This window comes from Colletotrichum jinshuiense, chromosome 10 (assembly GCF_051148585.1).
Source record: "Colletotrichum jinshuiense chromosome 10, complete sequence".
Classification (NCBI taxonomy): domain Eukaryota; kingdom Fungi; phylum Ascomycota; class Sordariomycetes; order Glomerellales; family Glomerellaceae; genus Colletotrichum; species Colletotrichum jinshuiense.
Window position 1 is genome coordinate 1,622,974 of NC_139303.1, and position 20,113 is coordinate 1,643,086.

At 58.5% G+C, this 20,113-nt stretch overlaps 4 protein-coding genes across 4 annotated transcripts; 2 read left to right on the forward strand and 2 right to left on the reverse strand.

Moving 5' to 3' along the window:
- Positions 1 to 1,713: 1,713 nt before the first annotated feature.
- On the forward strand, positions 1,714 to 6,277 carry EsH8_X_000390 (ABC-2 type transporter-domain-containing protein; the record flags this gene model as incomplete). The annotated part of the gene is made up of 2 exons (XM_083274478.1): positions 1,714 to 6,162; positions 6,248 to 6,277. The coding sequence occupies 2 exons, from the start codon at positions 1,714 to 1,716 to the stop codon at positions 6,275 to 6,277; spliced, it is 4,479 nt and encodes a 1,492-aa protein (XP_083119870.1).
- A 1,140-nt stretch (positions 6,278 to 7,417) lies between these two features.
- EsH8_X_000391 (uncharacterized protein) lies at positions 7,418 to 8,317 on the forward strand (the record flags this gene model as incomplete). The annotated part of the gene is made up of 1 exon (XM_083274479.1): positions 7,418 to 8,317. The coding sequence occupies one exon, from the start codon at positions 7,418 to 7,420 to the stop codon at positions 8,315 to 8,317; it is 900 nt and encodes a 299-aa protein (XP_083119871.1).
- A 1,000-nt stretch (positions 8,318 to 9,317) lies between these two features.
- On the reverse strand, positions 9,318 to 11,196 carry EsH8_X_000392 (sugar porter family MFS transporter; the record flags this gene model as incomplete). The annotated part of the gene is made up of 5 exons (XM_083274480.1): positions 9,318 to 9,515; positions 9,581 to 9,672; positions 9,735 to 10,196; positions 10,273 to 11,079; positions 11,148 to 11,196. The coding sequence occupies 5 exons, from the start codon at positions 11,194 to 11,196 to the stop codon at positions 9,318 to 9,320; spliced, it is 1,608 nt and encodes a 535-aa protein (XP_083119872.1).
- Positions 11,197 to 17,256: 6,060 nt separating this feature from the next.
- On the reverse strand, positions 17,257 to 19,624 carry EsH8_X_000393 (uncharacterized protein; the record flags this gene model as incomplete). The annotated part of the gene is made up of 4 exons (XM_083274481.1): positions 17,257 to 17,538; positions 17,600 to 18,308; positions 18,357 to 19,407; positions 19,480 to 19,624. The coding sequence occupies 4 exons, from the start codon at positions 19,622 to 19,624 to the stop codon at positions 17,257 to 17,259; spliced, it is 2,187 nt and encodes a 728-aa protein (XP_083119873.1).
- Between the last annotated feature and the right edge of the window lie 489 nt (positions 19,625 to 20,113).

Below are 20,113 nucleotides of genomic sequence, written 5' to 3' on the forward strand. Positions count from 1 at the left end.
CTGTGTCTGGGTACCTATCTCTCGAAGCTTTGGAAGCTCGTATCCTCTGTCTGCGCGGCGCCCTATCTTGCAGACCTCATCATGGATCTGCCCAAAACATGTCCACGACGGGCAGGTGAGCTGCGTACGTACGTGTACCTACGGGCTGGATGCCGCTAATCTGTCCCGGTGTTGCCATTCGTCTTGGCAGCCCTAATGCACATCTCTGCGTCTTCCATTGATCGCGACGGAGAAAGCGAGAGAGGGAGAGAGGTGGTGTTGAGTCAAGCCGAGTCTCTGCATCACAAGCACGGGCACACAATGTTCGACGCCCTCTCCGATGACGCACCCTGCACACGGACGACCTGGTGCCGACGACCCTAAACTATTCGTCCCATCCATCCCATCTCGCTGCTGCTGACCGCCTCTTCTTCATCTGCAAATGTTGTACATTGATTGTATTGTCACGCCGCATTCCTTCTGTTACGTCCCGAGTATGCCTGCCGCGTCGCGTTGCTTTGCGGTGCGATGCTTGCCGCCTCTGACTCCTCGACGAGATTGACGAACTAGTGCGACTGTGACTGTCAAAGTATCATGGTGGCTCAGAATGGCTCATCAGTAACTTCGTCGATGCACGGCAACTCTGCCAAGTCCAGGAGGGATGATCCACAGAGCCGTTCCCCCACCACGACACGACAGAGCCTGGGTCTCCCCGACAATTTACCAGCGGCGGATCCACACAAACACCCCGTCCGAGAAAAAAACTCCACCGTGTTAGTCGCAGCCAGCTGCAGCCCTTCTTGGGGCTATACGGATGGTGCTGCATAGTATACCTAGTATGGATACGCACTGAACACATCCATCCATATGCGTGCGGTACGGTACGGTACCTACATCTCGCGCCCGGGAGAGGCAGAAATGCCATGTACAATCGCTCGAAACCCCATGTCATGTCATCCATGGCAGGCAGTTGAGAGCCGCCCCCCCTTGGCTTCCATCGCCCGCACTCTTCGTCGAGAGCTGCCGGGTGTCCACCCTGATCCACGGGCTTAACACGTCCTACATCCGGGCCCCGACTCCGGTTTAATTGTCATTGATCCTTTGATTGGTAATTCTCTTGCTCGTTCACCCCCCGAAGTCGATCCGACCGACACTGGCTGGGCCTCCAGACCCTCTTCAATTTTTTCCCTCCCCTTACCTTGCTTGGCTGGCAGTTGGTTGCCGTCTCTCCAGTCAAAGCTTTTTTTTTTCTCCCTTTCCCCACCCGTTTTCTTTTATCTCTCTCATCCATCAACTCGGTCTCGAGTCAACCGTGTTTTGTGATCAGTCCGTTTCTCCTTTCCTCCGCCAAACACCCACCCCCCGGGTTTGACGTAGAGCCCTCTCTCTCACTCACTCTCTTTAACCGTCCAATCCTTTGATATCTATTTCACCTCCTTCGAGTACTTGACTTCTTGTCCCGCTCATCTCCCTCTTTCTCTTTCCTCCATCCTCCCCACGGTACACACACCCCCGTACCTCCACTATAACACTTTCACCTCACCGGCACGGGCCAGCAACCGCCACTTTCCGGTCGCCTGTGAACATCGCCCTCATTAATTAATAAAAAAACCACCACCTCGTCGACGGCAAACATCACTTCTGGGACACACAGCTCACCGCGAATAACACCACGTCGCCGTGGAACACACCCCCGTCGAGAATTCCTTTTCCCAACCTCAGCCCGACGTTCCAATGGCGGACCGGGACTTTGAGAAGAAACAGGAGGCTGTCGCCGGTGGCAGCCCCCCGTCCGTGAACGAGAAGAGCACGGCCGAGGCAAACCCGGCCCCGCGGTCCTCGACCTCGACCGCCGCCGACCCCGAGCAACAAAGAGAGGAGGCCCGCCGCAGCAACCCCGATGGCTTCGCCGCCATCCACGCCGGCGTCTCGGTCCACCAGGCCGAGGCCGAGTTCGCGGAGCTGCAGCGCGAGCTGTCCGGCATGTCGCGCGCAAGCAGGGTGAACAGTCGCCACAGCCGGAGCAAGTCTGACGACGTCGAAAAGGCCGTCGCAAACGTCAACTCGGCCACGCCCTCGTCCGAGACGGACGGCGAGCAGTTCGACCTCGAAGGCGTCCTGCGCGGCGGCGTCGAGGCCGAGCGCGAGGCCGGCATCAAGCCCAAGCACGTCGGCGCCTACTGGGACGGCCTCACCGTCAAGGGCATGGGCGGCACCACCAACTACGTCCAGACCTTCCCCGACGCCTTTGTCAACTTCGTCGACTACGTCACCCCCGTCATGAACCTGCTGGGCCTGAACAAGAAGGGCGTCGAGGCCACCCTGCTGGACAACTTCAAGGGCGTCTGCAAGCCCGGCGAGATGATCCTGGTCCTGGGCAAGCCCGGCTCCGGCTGCACCACCTTCCTCAAGACCATCGCCAACTGGCGCGCCGGCTACACCGGCGTGACCGGCGAGGTGCTCTACGGGCCCTTCACCGCCGACGAGTTCAAGCAGTACCGCGGCGAGGCCGTCTACAACCAGGAGGACGACATCCACCACTCGACCCTCACCGTCGAGCAGACCCTGGGCTTCGCCCTCGACACCAAGGTCCCCGCCAAGCGCCCCGCCGGCATGTCCAAGAACGACTTCAAGGAGCAGGTCATCTCCACCCTCCTGAAGATGTTCAACATCGAGCACACGCGCCACACCGTCGTCGGCGACGCCTTTGTGCGCGGTGTCTCCGGAGGCGAGAGGAAGCGCGTGTCCATCGCCGAGATGATGATCACCAACGCCTGCGTGCTCTCCTGGGACAACAGCACCCGCGGCCTGGACGCCAGCACCGCCCTCGACTTCGTCAAGTCGCTGCGCGTGCAGACGAACCTGTACCGCACCACCACCTTCGTCTCCCTGTACCAGGCCTCGGAGAACATCTACAACCTCTTCGACAAGGTCATGGTCATTGACGCCGGAAAGCAGGTCTTCCTGGGCCCCGTCGCCGAGGCCCGCGCCTACTTCGAGGGCCTCGGCTTCGCGCCCCGCCCCCGCCAGACCACCCCCGACTACGTCACCGGCTGCACCGACGAGTTCGAGCGCGAGTACGCCGCCGGCCGCTCGCCCGAGAACGCGCCCCACAGCCCCGAGACCCTCGCCGAGGCCTTCCGAGCCTCCAAGTTCCAGAAGCAGCTCGACGCCGAGATGAGCGAATACAAGGCGCAGCTCGCTGTCGAGACGGAGAAGCACGACGACTTCCGCGTCGCCGTCCACGAGGCCAAGCGCGGCTCCTCCAAGCGCTCCGTCTACGCCGTCGGCTTCCACCTGCAGGTGTGGGCGCTCATGAAGCGCCAGTTCGTCCTCAAGCTGCAGGACCGCCTCTCCCTGTTCCTCTCCTGGGTCCGCTCCATCGTCATCGCCATCGTCCTCGGCACCCTGTTCTTCCGCCTCGGTTCCAACTCGGCCAGCGCCTTCAGCAAGGGCGGCCTCATGTTCATCTCGCTCCTGTTCAACGCCTTCCAGGCCTTCTCCGAACTCGCCGGCACCATGACGGGCCGCGCCATCGTCAACAAGCACAAGGCGTACGCCTTCCACCGCCCGTCCGCGCTGTGGATAGCCCAGATCATCGTCGACCAGGCCTTCGCGGCGACCCAGATCCTCGTCTTCTCCATCATCGTCTACTTCATGTCCGGACTCGTCCGCGAGGCCGGGGCCTTCTTCACGTTCTACCTCATGATCCTGTCCGGGACCATCGCCATGACGCTCTTCTTCCGCATCATCGGCTGCATCAGCCCCGACTTTGACTACGCCATCAAGTTCGCCGTCGTGCTCATCACCTTCTTCGTCGTCACCTCGGGCTACCTTATCCAGTACCAGTCCGAGCACAAGTGGATCCGCTGGATCTACTGGGTCAACGCCCTGGGCCTCGCCTTCAGCGCCATGATGGAGAACGAGTTCAGCCGCCTGCAGCTCACCTGCTCCGGCGAGTCGCTCATCCCCTCGGGCCCCGGGTACAGCGACATCAACCACCAGGTCTGCACCCTCGCCGGCTCCACCGCGGGCACCACGCTGGTCGACGGCTCGGCGTACATCGCGGCCGGGTACAGCTACTTCAAGGGCGACCTCTGGCGCAACTTCGGCATCATCGTGGCCCTCATCGTCTTCTTCCTCTTCCTCAACGTCACCCTCGGCGAGCTCATCAACTTTGGCAGCAACGGCAACTCGGCCAAGGTCTACCAGAAGCCCAACGAGGAGCGCAAGAAGCTCAACGAGGCCCTCATCGAGAAGCGGGCCGCCAAGCGCCGCGGCGACAAGCAGGAGGGGTCCGAGCTGTCCATCAAGTCGGAGAGCGTCCTGACCTGGGAGAACCTCCAGTACGACGTGCCCGTCGCCGGCGGGACCCGCCGCCTGCTCAACAACATTTACGGATACGTCAAGCCCGGCCAGCTCACGGCGCTGATGGGCGCCTCGGGCGCCGGCAAGACCACCCTCCTCGACGTGCTCGCGTCGCGCAAGAACATCGGCGTCATCGCCGGCGACGTCCTCGTCGATGGCATCAAGCCCGGCAAGCAGTTCCAGCGCAGCACCTCGTACGCCGAGCAGCTCGACCTTCACGACCCGACCCAGACGGTCCGCGAGGCCCTCCGCTTCTCGGCCCTGCTGCGCCAGCCCTACGAGACGCCCATCCCCGAGCGGTACTCGTACGTCGAGGAGATCATCGCCCTTCTGGAGATGGAGCACATCGCCGACTGCATCATCGGAACCCCCGAGTTCGGCCTGACGGTCGAGCAGCGCAAGCGCGTCACCATCGGCGTCGAGCTGGCCGCCAAGCCCGAGCTCCTCCTCTTCCTCGACGAGCCCACGTCCGGCCTCGACAGCCAGAGCGCCTTCAACATCGTGCGCTTCCTCAAGAAGCTGGCCGCCGCCGGCCAGGCCATCCTCTGCACCATCCACCAGCCCAACGCCGCCCTGTTCGAGAACTTTGACCGCCTCCTGCTCCTCCAGCGGGGCGGCCGCACCGTCTACTTTGGCGACATCGGCGACGACGCCGTCGTCCTGCGCGACTACCTCAAGCGCCACGGCGCCGTCGCCAAGCCCACCGACAACGTGGCCGAGTACATGCTCGAGGCCATCGGCGCCGGCTCCGCGCCGCGCGTCGGCAACCGCGACTGGGCCGACATCTGGGACGAGAGCGCCGAGCTCGCCAACGTCAAGGACACCATCAACCAGCTCAAGGAGCAGCGCGTCGCCGCGGGCAAGACGGAGAACCCGGAGCTCGCCAAGGAGTACGCCAGCCCGCAGCTGCACCAGCTCAAGGTGGTCGTCTCGCGCATGAACCTCAGCTTCTGGCGCAGCCCCAACTACCTCTTCACCCGCCTCTTCAACCACGTCGTCGTCGCCCTCATCACCGGCCTGACGTACCTCAACCTCGACGACAGCCGCAGCTCGCTCCAGTACAAGGTCTTCGTCATGTTCCAGGTCACCGTCCTGCCCGCCCTCATCATCAGCCAGGTCGAGGTCATGTTCCACATCAAGCGCGCCCTCTTCTTCCGCGAGTCGTCGTCCAAGATGTACAACCCGCTGACCTTCGCCGCCGCCATCACCATCGCCGAGCTGCCCTACTCGATCCTCTGCTCCGTCGCCTTCTTCCTGCCGCTGTACTACATGCCGGGCTTCCAGTCCGACTCGTCGCGCGCCGGCTACCAGTTCTTCATGATCCTCATCACCGAGCTCTTCTCCGTGTCCCTCGGCCAGGCCCTCGCCTCCCTGACGCCCAGCCCTTTCATCTCGTCCCAATTCGACCCCTTCATCATGATCACCTTCGCCCTCTTCTGCGGCGTCACCATCCCCGCCCCGCAGATGCCCGGCTTCTGGCGCGCCTGGCTGTACCAGCTCGACCCCTTCACCCGCCTCATCGGCGGCATGGTCACCACCGCCCTGCACGACCTCAAGGTCGCCTGCTCCCCCGCCGAGCTCAACCCCTTCACCGCGCCCCCCGGCCAGACCTGCGGCGAGTACATGCAGCCCTTTTTTGACAACGGCGGCGCCGGCTACCTCGCCAGCAACGACACGTCGAGCTGCGAGTACTGCGCCTACCGCGTCGGCGACCAGTTCTACACGCCCCTCGGCCTCACCTTTGACAACCGCTGGAGGGACCTGGGCATCTTCATGGCCTTTGTCGGCAGCAACATCATCATCCTCTTCATGGCGGTAAGCAATAAATCCCATTTCCCCCTCTTTCTTCTACAAGACATGAAGAAAAGAAAAAGAGTACATTTACTGACATCCTCGACAGAGCAAGTTCCTGAACTTCAACCGCAGGTGATTGCACACACAGCCCGCTCACGGGTTTTTCCCCGCCAAATTTTTGGAGGGAGGGTTTTTTTTCTTCCGCAGTTTCTTTCTCCTACTGTCTGTTGGTTAGAGCATGGCATGCTCCTCCCCCCCCTGCATCGTTTCTTTTTCTGGTCCGCATCATTCACCATCGGAGTCTCGGGGAGAGGAAAAACAAAACCGGATGTGTTTTTTGTTTGAGAAGATAGAAGCCTTCATTGCGCGCACATGCATGCATGCCCTGTCATGAACTGTCGGGCACCCTTAGCATAGAGTTCTTTACGTAATTTAATAGAAACGGCCAAAAGATTGTACGTATGTAAACAGGACAGAAAAGCCCAATTCGAGGTTCTCGCAATTATTGACCGGGGTGACTTCGACCGTCATTAATACTATCATTTGCTCCATCATGTGTTTTAAGTGCGGCTATTGCCCAGTAAGTAACCTTGCGTCTGTGGGGGATGGGCAGTAAGAGGTACTCTGTATCGAGGTCGGGATAGGCCCCGCGCGGATTAAGGACAAGTGGGCGGTCCAGCAATGAAATGATCCTCCCCGTATCTCCCCTCGCTCGACAGTGCGCCGACCGAGTATTTTCCCCTCTCCTCGCGGCTCGGATCTGCTGTCTGGTCGTCTTCCCCGAGACCTCGTCCCACCACGCCAGCGCAAAACCACCCCCCGTGACGTATCCAAGGAACAGCCACCCCCGCACCCCGCCCCCCCTTCTCCCTCGGAACCCCGCCGCCGGCACAGACCCGCATCGGGCGACTGTCCTCCGCCCGCACGACCCCCAGCCGCCGCCGCACGGCGTCCTGTCAACCTCCCATAAGGGCCGCGAATCCGCAGGGAAAGTCGCATCTCGACGTTGGACTCGATAAACATATTTTCATCTAAACTCAATTGCCTTTTGAAACTCTGAAGGTCACTTTTCACTAACAGCCAAAAGAAGAAGGAGAAAGCAACCCCATTCGCCCCGGCCCAGTCAGTTTCCCGGTCTAGATCCCCGTGCCCATCCGGCAAAAACGCCAACCACCTACCCTCTCACCCCCAAAAACGGAGGAGGGAAATCCATACCGGTGGAGGACCAATCATCCAAGAAGAAGAACACAACAACAACACTGAGGCCACCCACAAAATGGCCGACCCGTCAGCCCGCGCCGAGCTCACGAAGCGCCAGATCCCCTTCATGGAGCTCGCAAAGGGCCTCGCGGGGCTCCCCGGCGCCGAGGCGCGCACGGCGTCCGCCGCGGACACGGCCGAGACGCGCTTCGCGCTCTCTGGCGCCGCCGTCGTGACGGGCGGCACGGGGGCCATCGCGCAGGCCGTCGTGCGCGCGATGCTGCAGCACGGGCTCGCGGGCGTCATGCTGCTGGACCTGGACGCGGAGTCGGCGGCGGCGGCGGCGCAGGTGGCGGGGCTCCGCGCCGAGTTCCCCGCGGCGCGGGTCGAGGCGCGCGGCGTCGACGTGACGGACGAGGCGGGCGTGGCGGCGGCCATGGAGGCGGCGGCGGCGGCGCTCGGCGGCGTCGACTACCTCGTGTGCTTCGCGGGCGTCGTGGGGTGCGTGCACGCGCTCGAGATGCCGGCGTCGCAGTTCCGGCGCGTCCTCGACATCAACACGACGGGCGCCTTCGTGTGCGCGCAGGCGGCGGCGCGCGTCATGGTGCGCCAGGGCCGCGGCGGGCGCATCGTCTTCACGGCGTCCATCTCGGCCCACCGCGTCAACTTCCCCCAGCCCCAGGCCGCGTACAACACGAGCAAGGGCGCCCTGCTGCAGCTCAAGAGCAGCCTCGCCGCCGAGTGGGCCCGCTACGGCATCAGCGTCAACAGCGTCAGCCCGGGGTACATGGACACCGTGCTCAACGAGGGCGACGGGCTGGCCGAGGCCCGCGCCGTGTGGGCCGACCGGAACCCCGCGGGGAGGATGGGGCTGCCGGAGGAGGTCGCCGGCGTCGTCGTGATGCTGTGCTCGAGGGCGGGGAGCTACTTCAACGGCGCCGATTTGGTCGTCGACGGGGGCGGTATCGTCTTCTAGGAGAGAAGTGTCGAGGATTGGGCGGGCTTTAAAAGAGGTTTTGCCGGGGTTAACGGGGAAACGGGTTGGTCTCGGCAACGCAGATTTGGGATTTGGTGATAAACAGGGACAAGTTTCAAGTTCCGCAGGATATAGAGAAGAATACTTCGGGTCTAGACATGGTTGGACTGAAATGAAGACATGGACTGAGGTGTATGGCTACGAAGTGAGAGCGTGAATGTAACATGAGAACATGGGATATTCATCAAGCCTCCGGACTGGATGCGGCGTGCCAGCCATGATCTCCAAAGCAGACGCCTAGCCGCACGTGGGAGCTCATGTATGCGACTGCATAGACCAGGATACGAAGCGGGCCATCGATGTAGCAGCGATTACCTTGGCGAGACAGTTGCCGCCAGCCAGGAAAGCGTGCGTGGATCATTCGGGGACATGCAAGTAGCCAGATCATGTCTGGGCATTTGGCGGCAGGCCCTTGACATGTTTCAAGCAAAGTGGGGTTTTGTCTTCTTCTTTGAACTTCTTACAGGAACATATACATGGCAAACCCACCAACCCGCATATATATATATATATAGTCCGGATGCCGTTTCTGGGCTGCTATGGGTTGGTCTTACTACATACATCCTTGGGTCAACACCGGGAGACTCGTCGCCTCAGCTCCCAATGGAAATTGTCCTAGATGGGCGGCATATATCTTTGTGTGCAGCCAACCATGGTTGACGCCGCGAATATTGTGATTAAACCTATATGTTGCCAATTTTCCAACGCGAGCATGGCTCAAAAAGAAAGACTGCATATTGAGCACATTAACATTTTCTTCCTTATTCTGGTATCTTCCACATCAGTTCATTCCTCTCGTGAAATCTCTCATCCACTCTTTTCCCTCTGGTTCGTCTCATCATCCTCTCGCCTCCGCCTCACTTTCATCATGATGCCTCTCCTCTAACTCAACTCCTCTTTATGGTATTATGGTATAAAGCTCGAAAGACAAACGCCGGTTTTAAACGGCAGTCTCATTCTTCTCTTGTTCGGCGACCACCTCCTGTTTCTCGGAAACGCCGCCGTGGCGGCGCTCGACCTTGAGGTTTCCGGCGGCAATCTCGTTCTCGATGTCGTCGAGACGCGACTTCTTGTGATGGGTCTTCCAGGCGGGGAGGCCGGAGTTGAAGACGTCGTCCATCTCCTCGAGGGTGAAGCCCTACAGCAATGGTAAGCAAGCGGGATTAATCAAGGAGGGGGGTTCGTGAGAACCGGCGGACGTACCTTGGTCTCGGGGGCCAGGAGGGCGGTGTGGATGAAGGCAAGGGCGTTGAAGGTAGCAAAGATGTAGTACATCTTATAGTTGATGTTCCACACTGCGAGGTACCGATTAGCCATCACTCTAGCAAAAACACAACGCCGTGCCGCTTCAACTTACGCAGAGGAGGAACGGCAAAGGCCAGAACCATGTTCCAGAACCAGTTGGTGCAGGTGGCCAGGGAGACGGCCTTGGCACGGATCTTGCTGGGGAAGATCTCGGCAGGGTAGGTCCAGGAGACGGGGCCCCATGTGGTCGCGAAAGTGGCGACGAACAGGTAGGAACAAGAGACAATGGCGGCGGACACGGACTTGTTTCCGACAACGAGCCAGGAGACGGACTCGTTCTCGGGGTTGCGTGTTTCGTCGGTGTTGGGCTGGCCGTAGTACTGCTGCAATGCACCGGAAATGAACAGCCAGCTCATCATCATGAAAGATCCGCCGACGAGCAGGGGGCGACGTCCAAGCTTGTCGATGAAGATGATGGCGGGGAGGGTCATGACGACGTTGATAACGTATTGGATCGAGGCGGTCATGAGAGGGTTACCCATGTTGGCGCCCTGCATGATGTAGACAATGTAGTCTGAGGGTGTGTCAGTGGGACTTTCCCCTCTTACAACGGACTCTTCCTGTAGGGAAGATCGAATCGGGCGACTTACACATCATAATGTTCATACCGCACAGCTGAGACCACATCTGGATGCTCATGCCGAGCAGCACACGTTTGTACATGCGGGGGGCAACCAAGCCCTTGAAGCTGCTGATGTTCTCTTCGCGCTCGAAGCGGAGGGCCTCCTCGATCTCCTGGTACTGGGCCAGAACCTTGGGGTGGTTGACATCGCCGTTGCCGTGCAGGTGGGCAAGGACCTTGATCGCCTCGTCCCAGCGGTCCTTGCTGGCTAACCAACGCGGGCTGTAGGGGAAGAAGAAAAGACCAACGAACAGGATGAGGGCGGGGACGATCTGCACACCCCACGGGATACGGAAGGCAGCGGTCGGCTGGTTGGGGTCGGTAGGGCCGCCTCCGATTCCCTCGGCGGCGCCGTACTGGATGAAGTATTGGATCAGGATACCCCAGGTAATGGCCCACTGCTGGAGCGAGACGACACGACCACGGATCTCCTTGGGGGCGATCTCGGACTGGTAGACGGGGACAATGGAAGAGGCGATACCGACGCACATTCCCGCGATGACACGGCCGACGCAAAGCATGGCAACGTTGACGGAAGCGCACTGCAAGATGGCACCAATAGTCCATAGTATACAGGAGAACTGAAGCGCGACCTTGCGGGAGTACTTGTCGGCAATGAAGGATGAGGCCATGGATCCAAAAAAGGAGCCGGCGGGCATGGAGGCGGTGATACCGCCCTGGGAGTAGGACACCGGGTTACCGAAGTAGCGCTTGTAGGCCTGCGTGCCGAGGACACCGCTCATGGAGCTGATGTCGAAGCCGAAGAGGCCACCGCCTGTGTCACAGTTAGACGGGGCGTCATGGAGGCGAGATTGGGCGAGGGAGCCAGCGGGCAGCACATACCAATGGCGGCGAAGCCGCAGATGAAGTAGATGTTGCTCGCCTGATACATTGTGGCGATGTTCGCGCACTGGCGAGTGTTTCTGAAGTCGTATTCAGTTGCTCTTTGTCGACTCGTCTGTCTCTGCAGGACGAGTTGCGGTGGCAATGTTTTGGGTGCGTCAACGAAAACAAACCCTCGTGGCTTTCCAAGAAACTTGCAAGTGGGCGTGGACGAACTTAAAGTAGGCGGCCGGATACGTGACTTTTGTCACCTCTGGACGCGGTTCGGGGGCCGCCGCGGTTGTCTCATGCAATGGTTCTCCGGGTTGCAGGCTGGGAACAACGCGGGCCCCCGTCGTACCGGGATGCGGCGTCGACTGACATTGGCCTGGATTGTCGAGGCCATCGATGGGGACCCCTGGCAGAGGAGGTGGACGGACCGAATGCAAAGGATGCCGAGAGGGTTGGCGCATGGGGTTGACAAGGTTTGATGTGGAGGATTGCCCGTCCCGTGGTATTATACGATGGGTCATGGGCAAAAGCAGGTGCGGAGGAACAGCGAAGGGGGGGTGGACGGATGATCAGTCAGACTTTGGGCGTCCAGTTGGGTGACAGGTCGGACGAAGGCGAAGGCGAAGGCGAAGGCGCCGTCTGCATCGCCAGTTTTTCTTGTCGAGGCAGCGAGCCATTGATCGAAGGGATTGTCATGCCTGCACCATTGGGGAGTATCGAGAAGGATGGACGGGGTTGAGCATGGGGATGGGGAATCAGGAGCTTCCAGAGTGCCATCCATGACCTCGGGGGGTGGGAGACGAATTGCGGAGAGGAGAGAGTTGGAGGGGGGAGGATACGGATGTGAGTGGCTGACAAGCTTGGATGGTTTGGTGATGCCACAAGGCAAATAGCGTGAAGGTAGCAGGCAGGACAGGGCAGGGTAGGACGCGGCGACATTGCAGCGAGACGAGAAATGCTCGGCCAGATCCAATGCCACACAGGCGGTACTATGGTATACCGGAGGTGTTGCATTGTCTCATGCTGTGCCCATGTTTGGTGGTGTGCGTCCCAAGCTCCCTCCTGCTACTGCAGGGTTGCAGAGCTCTATGATTCTCTCACTGTATGTGTGTATCTGGCCCTGTGCCTGTCTGACCGCCGCTTGGCTATTTGTCCCGTTCTCCCTCCCATGTCTATCTGGGACATATGGGACGAGAACCTGGATGTTTTGGATGCACAAATAGACAGGGCCTCTGGCTGGCCGTTCTCGGTTTTTTCTGGTGCCATGTCCACTTGCACATGCGCGAGAAATGAAGCCACGCAAGGCAAGAAGCAGTGGGCGGAGGTCGTCAAACGAGAGTTACATGGTACGTACCGCGTCCAGTACGTACCTGACTACTGCAGTGGCTTTTGGGTATGAACACATCAGAACAAGGTTCATGGCCCTCTCTCTCGCCGCCTCTTCTCTTCCCCGGGGTGCTTCACTGGACGCAGAACTTGTTCGACCAGGGGTCGGTGCTGGGAGTCTATTCCCCCCCGTCCAAGTTCCCCCCTCCATCAGGCGATGGACCAATCTTTGCATGCGCATTTCCCCGCACCCGCCCAAGGGAAGAAAGCCACAGAAAGCCAAACGCAACTCAAGTGGCCCGCCGCACAGGCGGAAAGGAGCGAGGCCAGCAGAATCGAGGGAAAAAGTTGGCCGGCACCCCTGGCAGGCGATTAATTGAAATGTCGTCACTTAGCGCCGAATAGGCCAACGGCTCATCGTCTCCCCGGCATCTGCCCCGACCACGGCTGGGCGTGACAACGGGAGGAAGACCTTTGGCGCCCCTGGTGGCAGGCCGGGCAGAGAAGCGACGGGCAGACGTCGTACCACCAGGCCGGCGTGTCCTTCACGGAGGGAAGACAGGAGAACAGAGAGAGGGGTGGTGGTGGGATGGCCAGGTGCCCATTTGAGAGGAGCTCTAGCAAATCCGCTGGCCGGGCCTCGTTCACGAAAGAGGAAGAGAAAAAGATGATCAATGGCCCTGCGGGGAATTGCAGCAGTAGCGTAAAATACGCGCAGTCCAGAGCGAGCAGTTTTTTCTTTCTCGAGATGCAATCCATGGCACGGAGGAGATGAGCAGTGACCACGAGTCCACTTGGCTACATGCAAGAGTTGCCTGTTGTTGGTACGGATACTTTAAATTTATTTTAAAAAAAAATCCATCTTTTTCCCCGGGCGGATTTCTCCTTTGCTAGCTTTACACAAGCGAATCATACCTCGGCCGCCGACCGCTGTTCCCCCAAGTGAGAACGATGAGCACCATTTAATCCAAGTATTAACAATCAACCAGATGAATAAATAAAACATAAAACTGGCCGGTCCAGGATCGGTCCTGCTTGTTGTCTTTTTTGTCGCATTTTGGCTGATCACGGGACAATGACAGACGAGGGCAGGAACAGTGGAAACCGCCAAGGGAGGAGCTCCCCCAAACCCAAACCTTCCCCCGATTGACTCCCTCGTCCAGTGTATTTAGCCGCCCCACATCCTCCGCCCCCAGCCCCGGCCCCAGTCCGACACAAACTCACCACTCCAAGGCTCCTTCTTCCCCGAACCTCACCTCACCTTACTACGGATACGTACCGCAACACTCTCTCTGTGCACTCACTAACTGTACACTGCAGTGATTGCCTCGCTCTCGCAACCTCACCCCATCTCCTCGTCCTGTGAGCCCTCGTCCACTCGCTTCCAACGTGACCTCGACACCCTCTTGTAGTCCTCGTTCACCCTTAGGCTACCCCACCCCGTCTCACCCTCTTGGCCAGACAGACAGACACACTCGCACACGTCACTTCAGCAGCAGCCACCAACCACGACGCCGCCGTCAGCTTGTCTGCCGCCTGTTGCCGCCGCTACTGCAAAAGCCCTCTGCACGCCACCCTCCGCCTCGCCGCGATCAAATCGACATGCTTCCCTTTACTGCCCCCGGCATGATGCTGTCGTGGAGATCAAACCGCCCATCGAATATACACCGAGAAGACGGCCGCGCCCCCATCCCAACGGCCATGCACAAGTCCCCCTTGGGCTGTTGGGAGTACTGGGCGACGACGACAACAACAGCTAGCTAACACTTATTATGCACGCCTGCAACCAGCACGTTGTGAAGAGTCCGCCCGCTGCTGTCTTCTTTCTCAGGTCATACTTTGTTTTGTTTGGCAAACGCCGCCCGCCTTGCGGGGGAATGCCCCCCGAGCTGCGTCTGCGGGCCTGCAGCTTTGTCCAGTCCTTGTTTTGCGGGCCGTTTCTCGGACCACCACTCCGAGACGGACCAACCTGGTCGGGGCCCAGGGCGACAATATTCGTACCTCTACACTACCTAGGCTCCAGAAGCAGCAGCGATTGTTCCTCTCGCCGTTTGGCTCATGGAAGCTGTCAAGCCAAGCGTGCAGCCCGCCGAAAGTGTGTTCAGTGGCCCTTCTGTCCTGCCTCGGGAGGAGAGGTCTGCAAACCACTAGACAATCTCCAGCACACGTTTGGTCGTCCTACTCGGTCCCTCAACGGCTTTGTCACGAACCCATTGGGTCGTTGGTTCTCTGCCGATAATTACCTAAGGCCATCTCCACCACCCAGTCGAAAAGTGCTCTCGACCACTACGTACACTATTACTACTATGTAAGATAGACAATGGTAGCGCCGACTCGGGCGAGACTGGAGTCTTCCCCAGCAGGCCCCCAGAGAATACGCCCAGGGCCCCTCGCCCGCCCATGCGCTTCTTGAATCTTGAATGGACCGCTTGCCACGCATCGCCCTTAACAGTCACTCAACCTCGCACCTGATTTTCAGACTTTTTTTAATCCATGTTTACTGCCCAGAAAACTCCTGACACCGCCGGATTCCAGGAGAAAGGAGAGAAGAAAAGTTTCTCGTCTCTGCCAATGTACAAAACTCCTTCGGCAAACCTTCCAGCATTATGTAACCACCTGCTGACCCGAACCCGAGAAAAAAGGCCCGAACCAGAATACAAGGCTGGTCTGCCCCAGTCGAGGTAATTACACCGCAGAGATTGGGGAGGGAGAGACCCATTCATCACCCTTCCATCATCGGTTATTTGATGCCTTTTCCGTGGCCGATCAACACCACCCGACTACTGCACCCAGGCAACTAGCCCGGGCGACTGCAATCTAACAAATTTTTTCCCTCTTCACCCACCCCGACAACTGAATCGAAGAATCCTTCACCTCCAAGCTGCTTGGCAGCCTTCCAACCCTGCAACGTTACCCCGAAGGGGGTGTCTAAGTACCCCCAGGCAGCACTTCGTCCCTCTTCCTTCTGCTTTAGCCCTCCAAGTTGGGTCACTGCCATCAAGATCTATGGGCCATGCATGGTCGGTCTACCTGAAGCAAACAAGCAAAAAGTGAACAATGTGGTAAATAATGGTCAAAATAGATTAAAAGGTTTGCATGCCGACTAACAGCCCACACATCCTGCTTGCCACCAGACCCCGATCGTGGTGAGATTACGCCCGCGCCCCTTGCCCATCCCTGCCCGCCCTACCGATGCCAACCGGCTGGTTCCAAGGCAACGGTCCATCCTACCCTGGTTACATTGCTGCGATCCGCCCAAAGAGAAGTGTGTGCGTGACTTGACCATGCGAGCCTTGCATCTCGGTACTCTGCGTCCGTAGCGAGCCATCTCGATGCCCTTGCTAAGCCCGCAGAAAGCGGAAGGCTCATGTCATGTGAATGAAGGGAGAAATAAGAAAACGGAAAAAGGTTGGAATACAGCCCTCTTGGTCAGCTTCGTCGTCCTCGCCACCATCTTCATCCGTGCCCATCTATCTGCCTAACCCCCCCTCTACCACTCCGCCGTCCTGGATGCTCTCCGGTTACCTTAACCGAGGGAGTCTTGCGTTCGGGACGGCTCGTGGGGGGAAGGAGGCAGCAAACAGAGTAGGTGGCAGAAAAAGACAAGTACCAAGCAATAAAGCCTCAAGAAGTAGAAGTGTACAAGACGGGAGGGGGGGGCTCTTCGTTGACTTTGCAGAAGCTCACGAACTCGACGCGTTAGGGTAACACGCGGGAACTAAATAAATCGCCATACGTCGTCCCGCCGGGAGGGTTTTACCCAGATTTTCGCTTGGCTATCGTCAGTGACGTCTCGAGACCGAGCAGGCAGACAACCTCACCCCCCTACCCCTCATAAAAGCACATTTTACCAATATATACATCTACCCACCCAGAAAGTTCTTAAAACACCACTCAAATGGCACGGTGATTGAGTGGTGTTTTCAGACTTTCTGCGTGGGCAGTGGTGCATGTATATAAAAGTGAGCTCACTCCGCGCCGCTTACGACCCCGGCCCTCCCGTCCGTCGTCTCCCCGTCTCTCCTCTCCACACCCATGCCATCGAGGCACAGAAAAAAAATGCAGTGAGAAAAGCAGCCGGCACCCCGAAGAGCACCGGCCTGGGATTTGTTTTTTTGCGATTCATCGTGCCGGACCAAGCTCCCGTATCTCAGGTCGCAAGGTCCGCCTCGTCGCTCGTGGCGGGTGGGCCCCCCGGTGCAAAAAGCCCCATGCGAAGCCCGCTGCAATGCCGTCTTGTCTGTGAATTGTCAGCGGTGGGAGAGAAGGAAGAAGAAAAAAAAGGGCCCGGCAGGCGATAGCATTGTCCCGCTCCCGAGAAACGGAACGGGCAGCACTGCATGTGTGTAAGTAAATGTCCTTGTTCATTCAGAGAAGCCCACTGGGGCTGGGCCCGTGCTGGTAGCTGGTAAAAAAAAGAGAAAAAAAGGAGGGGGGGGCGACCGTAGCAAGATGCAGAGAGACCGGGCCTGTGAAGTCAATCCGTGTGCCGCCCGCCAGCCTCCATTATCATACAACTCGTTTCGAAAGTCTGAAACATAAAAAACTTGGAGCCAGGTCCGACTCGACGCAGAGCCAGCCAACCAGGGATGGGGGGTATCATATAAAAGAAAGAACCGCCTCTCCTTGACTCCGTCTCCAATCTGGAGTTTGTCCCCTCTAAGCAATGAAAAGCAATGATTCCTATACCCTGAGAAATTCGTTCCCTCCGCCCTCACATGCAAAACCCAATTCCTTCTTCAGAAATTATGAACGACATTTCGAACCTTGGCTTGCAGCCCGGCGTCGACTCTCATCTCGAGTCGTAAAGGTTGCGCAGGTGCGCACGTTGAGAACGGAACGAAGAGTAGTTACCGGCGTAGATGGTCTCGAGGATGCTGGTAGGTCTCTTGGCACCGGAGCCCGACTGTGAGAGCTCGGCCATGCGCTGCTGCATCATCTTGTGCGCGACGCGGAACTCGTCCAAGATTCGACCGGCATTGCTGGAGCCGCCAGAGATGTCGTTGGCAGGGTTGTTGGGGTCGATTACAGAGATGCGTTCATGGTTCTTGTAGACGACTTCGCGAACCTTGACCTATAGTCGACGGTGGTTAGCAGGGGCGACCAGTGGGGCAACTCGGGAGATGGAGACGTACCTTGTGCATATAGCCTGGGGGTTTCATGCGGATGGCTGTGTTGACATAGTCAAACCTGTTTCCGTAGAGGTCAAAAAACTCCATGAGCATCTCACCGTAGTGGTGCTCAGGAATAAGGTTGCGGCTCTGCACCTGCGGCATGAGCTGCAACATGCTGACAACCATGCAGGTGACGGTGAAGCTGCCGATGCCTCCGTTGACAGGCTCGTTCAGACCGCGCATGGCAAGGAAGTGTTTGATCATAGTAACGAGGATGGGCATAGCAGGGAACTGCTCCTTCCACTCCGCAAAGGTCTTAACAGCCTGAGGTCCGTCCAGGCGGTCGAAAGATATGTCGACCCTCAGTCCCGTGATGTTATCAATGTACTTGACGAGCGGCACCTTGGCGCTGGCAATGAACTCCATGCTGTTGTAGTGAGTGATCTTCTTCTGCGAGAGAAACTTGCCAAAGTTCCTCAATGACTTCATGCCAAAGAAGTCAGAGTGTGCGCCATTCAACCAACTTTCCGCACAGATAACCAAGTCCATGTCTGCTGTGGGGAGATACAGGCCCGACATGTACGAGCCGAACGGGCGAACGTCGCAGTCTCTGTAGTAGTTACTGGTTCTCAGAGACCTGCGCAACCGCTCAACGAGCTGGGTCCTCATTTCATGCTCAAAGTCGCGCGGCCGTACGAGTTCGTAAAAGTCCACAATCTCTTTGTGAAGCCTGTGAGATATTAGACACTGGCATGGGCGGAATAGCTACCACACTCACCAAACACTAATGTCAGAGGTCTTGGAATGGTCTTCCTGGACCCAAGGGATGGGGTCCTCGTCCTTGGTGACTTCCCATTCTGGCAAGATAAAACCGGCGACCGGCATCTTGTTAACCTTCTTCAAGGGACCGTACGTGGGAGGCTTGATGCGGTCGTCGGCAGTGCGTTTCCGCGAGCCAAGAGGATCATCGACCGTAAAAGGCTTGGGGGGCAGGCCGGGGGGCTTGTTGCCGGGGGTGGATGGCGCTGATGAGGCGGCAGAGCCGTTAGTCCGACCGTTGGTTGCCGGCCGATTGTCTCTATCTGCGCGAGGTCCAGTAGGAGGATCTCTGGAGGCGTTGGAAGCAGGCTGTGTAGGAGGGGCAGGGCCAGGTGGGGGAGGGGGTGGAGGCGATGGCGACCGCGAGGGAGGCAGGATGATCTCTTCCTCCTCGCCGTCTTCGTTGCCACCGTCAAGATCGAAAGAAATGAACTCCTCTGCCTCGGTGCTAGCGGCGAGTTTGTCTGCGGCGGTTTCATCGACTCTAGCCTTCCGAATCATCTTCACCATGTCCTTCTTCTTGCGCTGCGCGTCCGCGTCAGGCGGGGGAATCGCCGTGTACGGGTCCGGATTGGACCATTTCGGGACGCTGTTGCCCGTTTCATCATTTCCAGAGCGGCGGGCGCGTTTGCTAGAAGGCTCGCCCGACTCGTCGTCTGAGTTGTCAGAGATATCCATGTCGGCTTCCTCGTCGTCCGAGAGCTCGTCGATGTCCTTATATACCACACCCCCTTCACCATCAGCGAGGTTCTCGTCGAATCCATCGCGGCGCGCGCGCAAAAGTTCGCGCTCGGCCGGAATGATCTTCTGATACGGTCCTCGGCCGCGACCGCGAAAAGGGCCTCCACGAGCGCGTCCAGCCCTCCGTCTATCATTGCCTTGGAAGGGACGGTAGGAATCGCCAGAGGGGACATCGCCAACACCGGTGGGCTTATCCATCCGGAAGGTAAAGTCGCCCTGGGGCGGTCGCGTATCGGGTCTGTAGCCATCGAAGGCGCCGGATCTGCGGCCTGCATTGTCGTCTTGGTAAGAATCCTGGTGGAAATGCCTCGGCGGCGATCTGGAACGGCGACGGTACTCACGGTCCTCGGGCCATGGGTTGCGCCAGTTATCGGCAGCACCAGGTGGTGGCGGGTGATGTGATGGGCGCGAATCGAAGCGACCGCGATTGCGGTCGTCGCGCGCATTGCCTCTGCGAGGCGGATATGACGGTCTGTATGAGCTCATCGTGGGCGCGTTGTGCTGTGGATACCGGTGTTGACGCGTTGAAAGCTCAAGCGACTGAAACAAAATTTGGGCAGTCGACGTCAAGGATGAGAATTCCCGCTGGCCCTAGGATTATCGATAAGCGCACGTGACGTATCTTATCAATGGTGGGGTCAACAGCCTTATCGCCGATCTTGGGCCACTTCTTCGTTTTCATCCACCACCCTGCACTGGCTGCATTTGATCATGGCTGTGCAAATGGGCCGGTTTCGCAATATTAACTGTGAAGTAATGTCGTCATGAGTACTTCATAGATATTCTTTGTGCATCCCTTCAATAAAGATCCTTGCATAGATGTATTTGATGAAAGCCCGGAAGAGCTGGGAAGAGCTGGTCATGCCCTGAGCCCTCTGAATGCGTCATAGAAACTTCCAACTCGTGGCCAGCACCCCGGGTTGCAGCTAATTCCTCCATGCCAGCTTTCCTCCCTTCTACTCAAGATGAATTGAA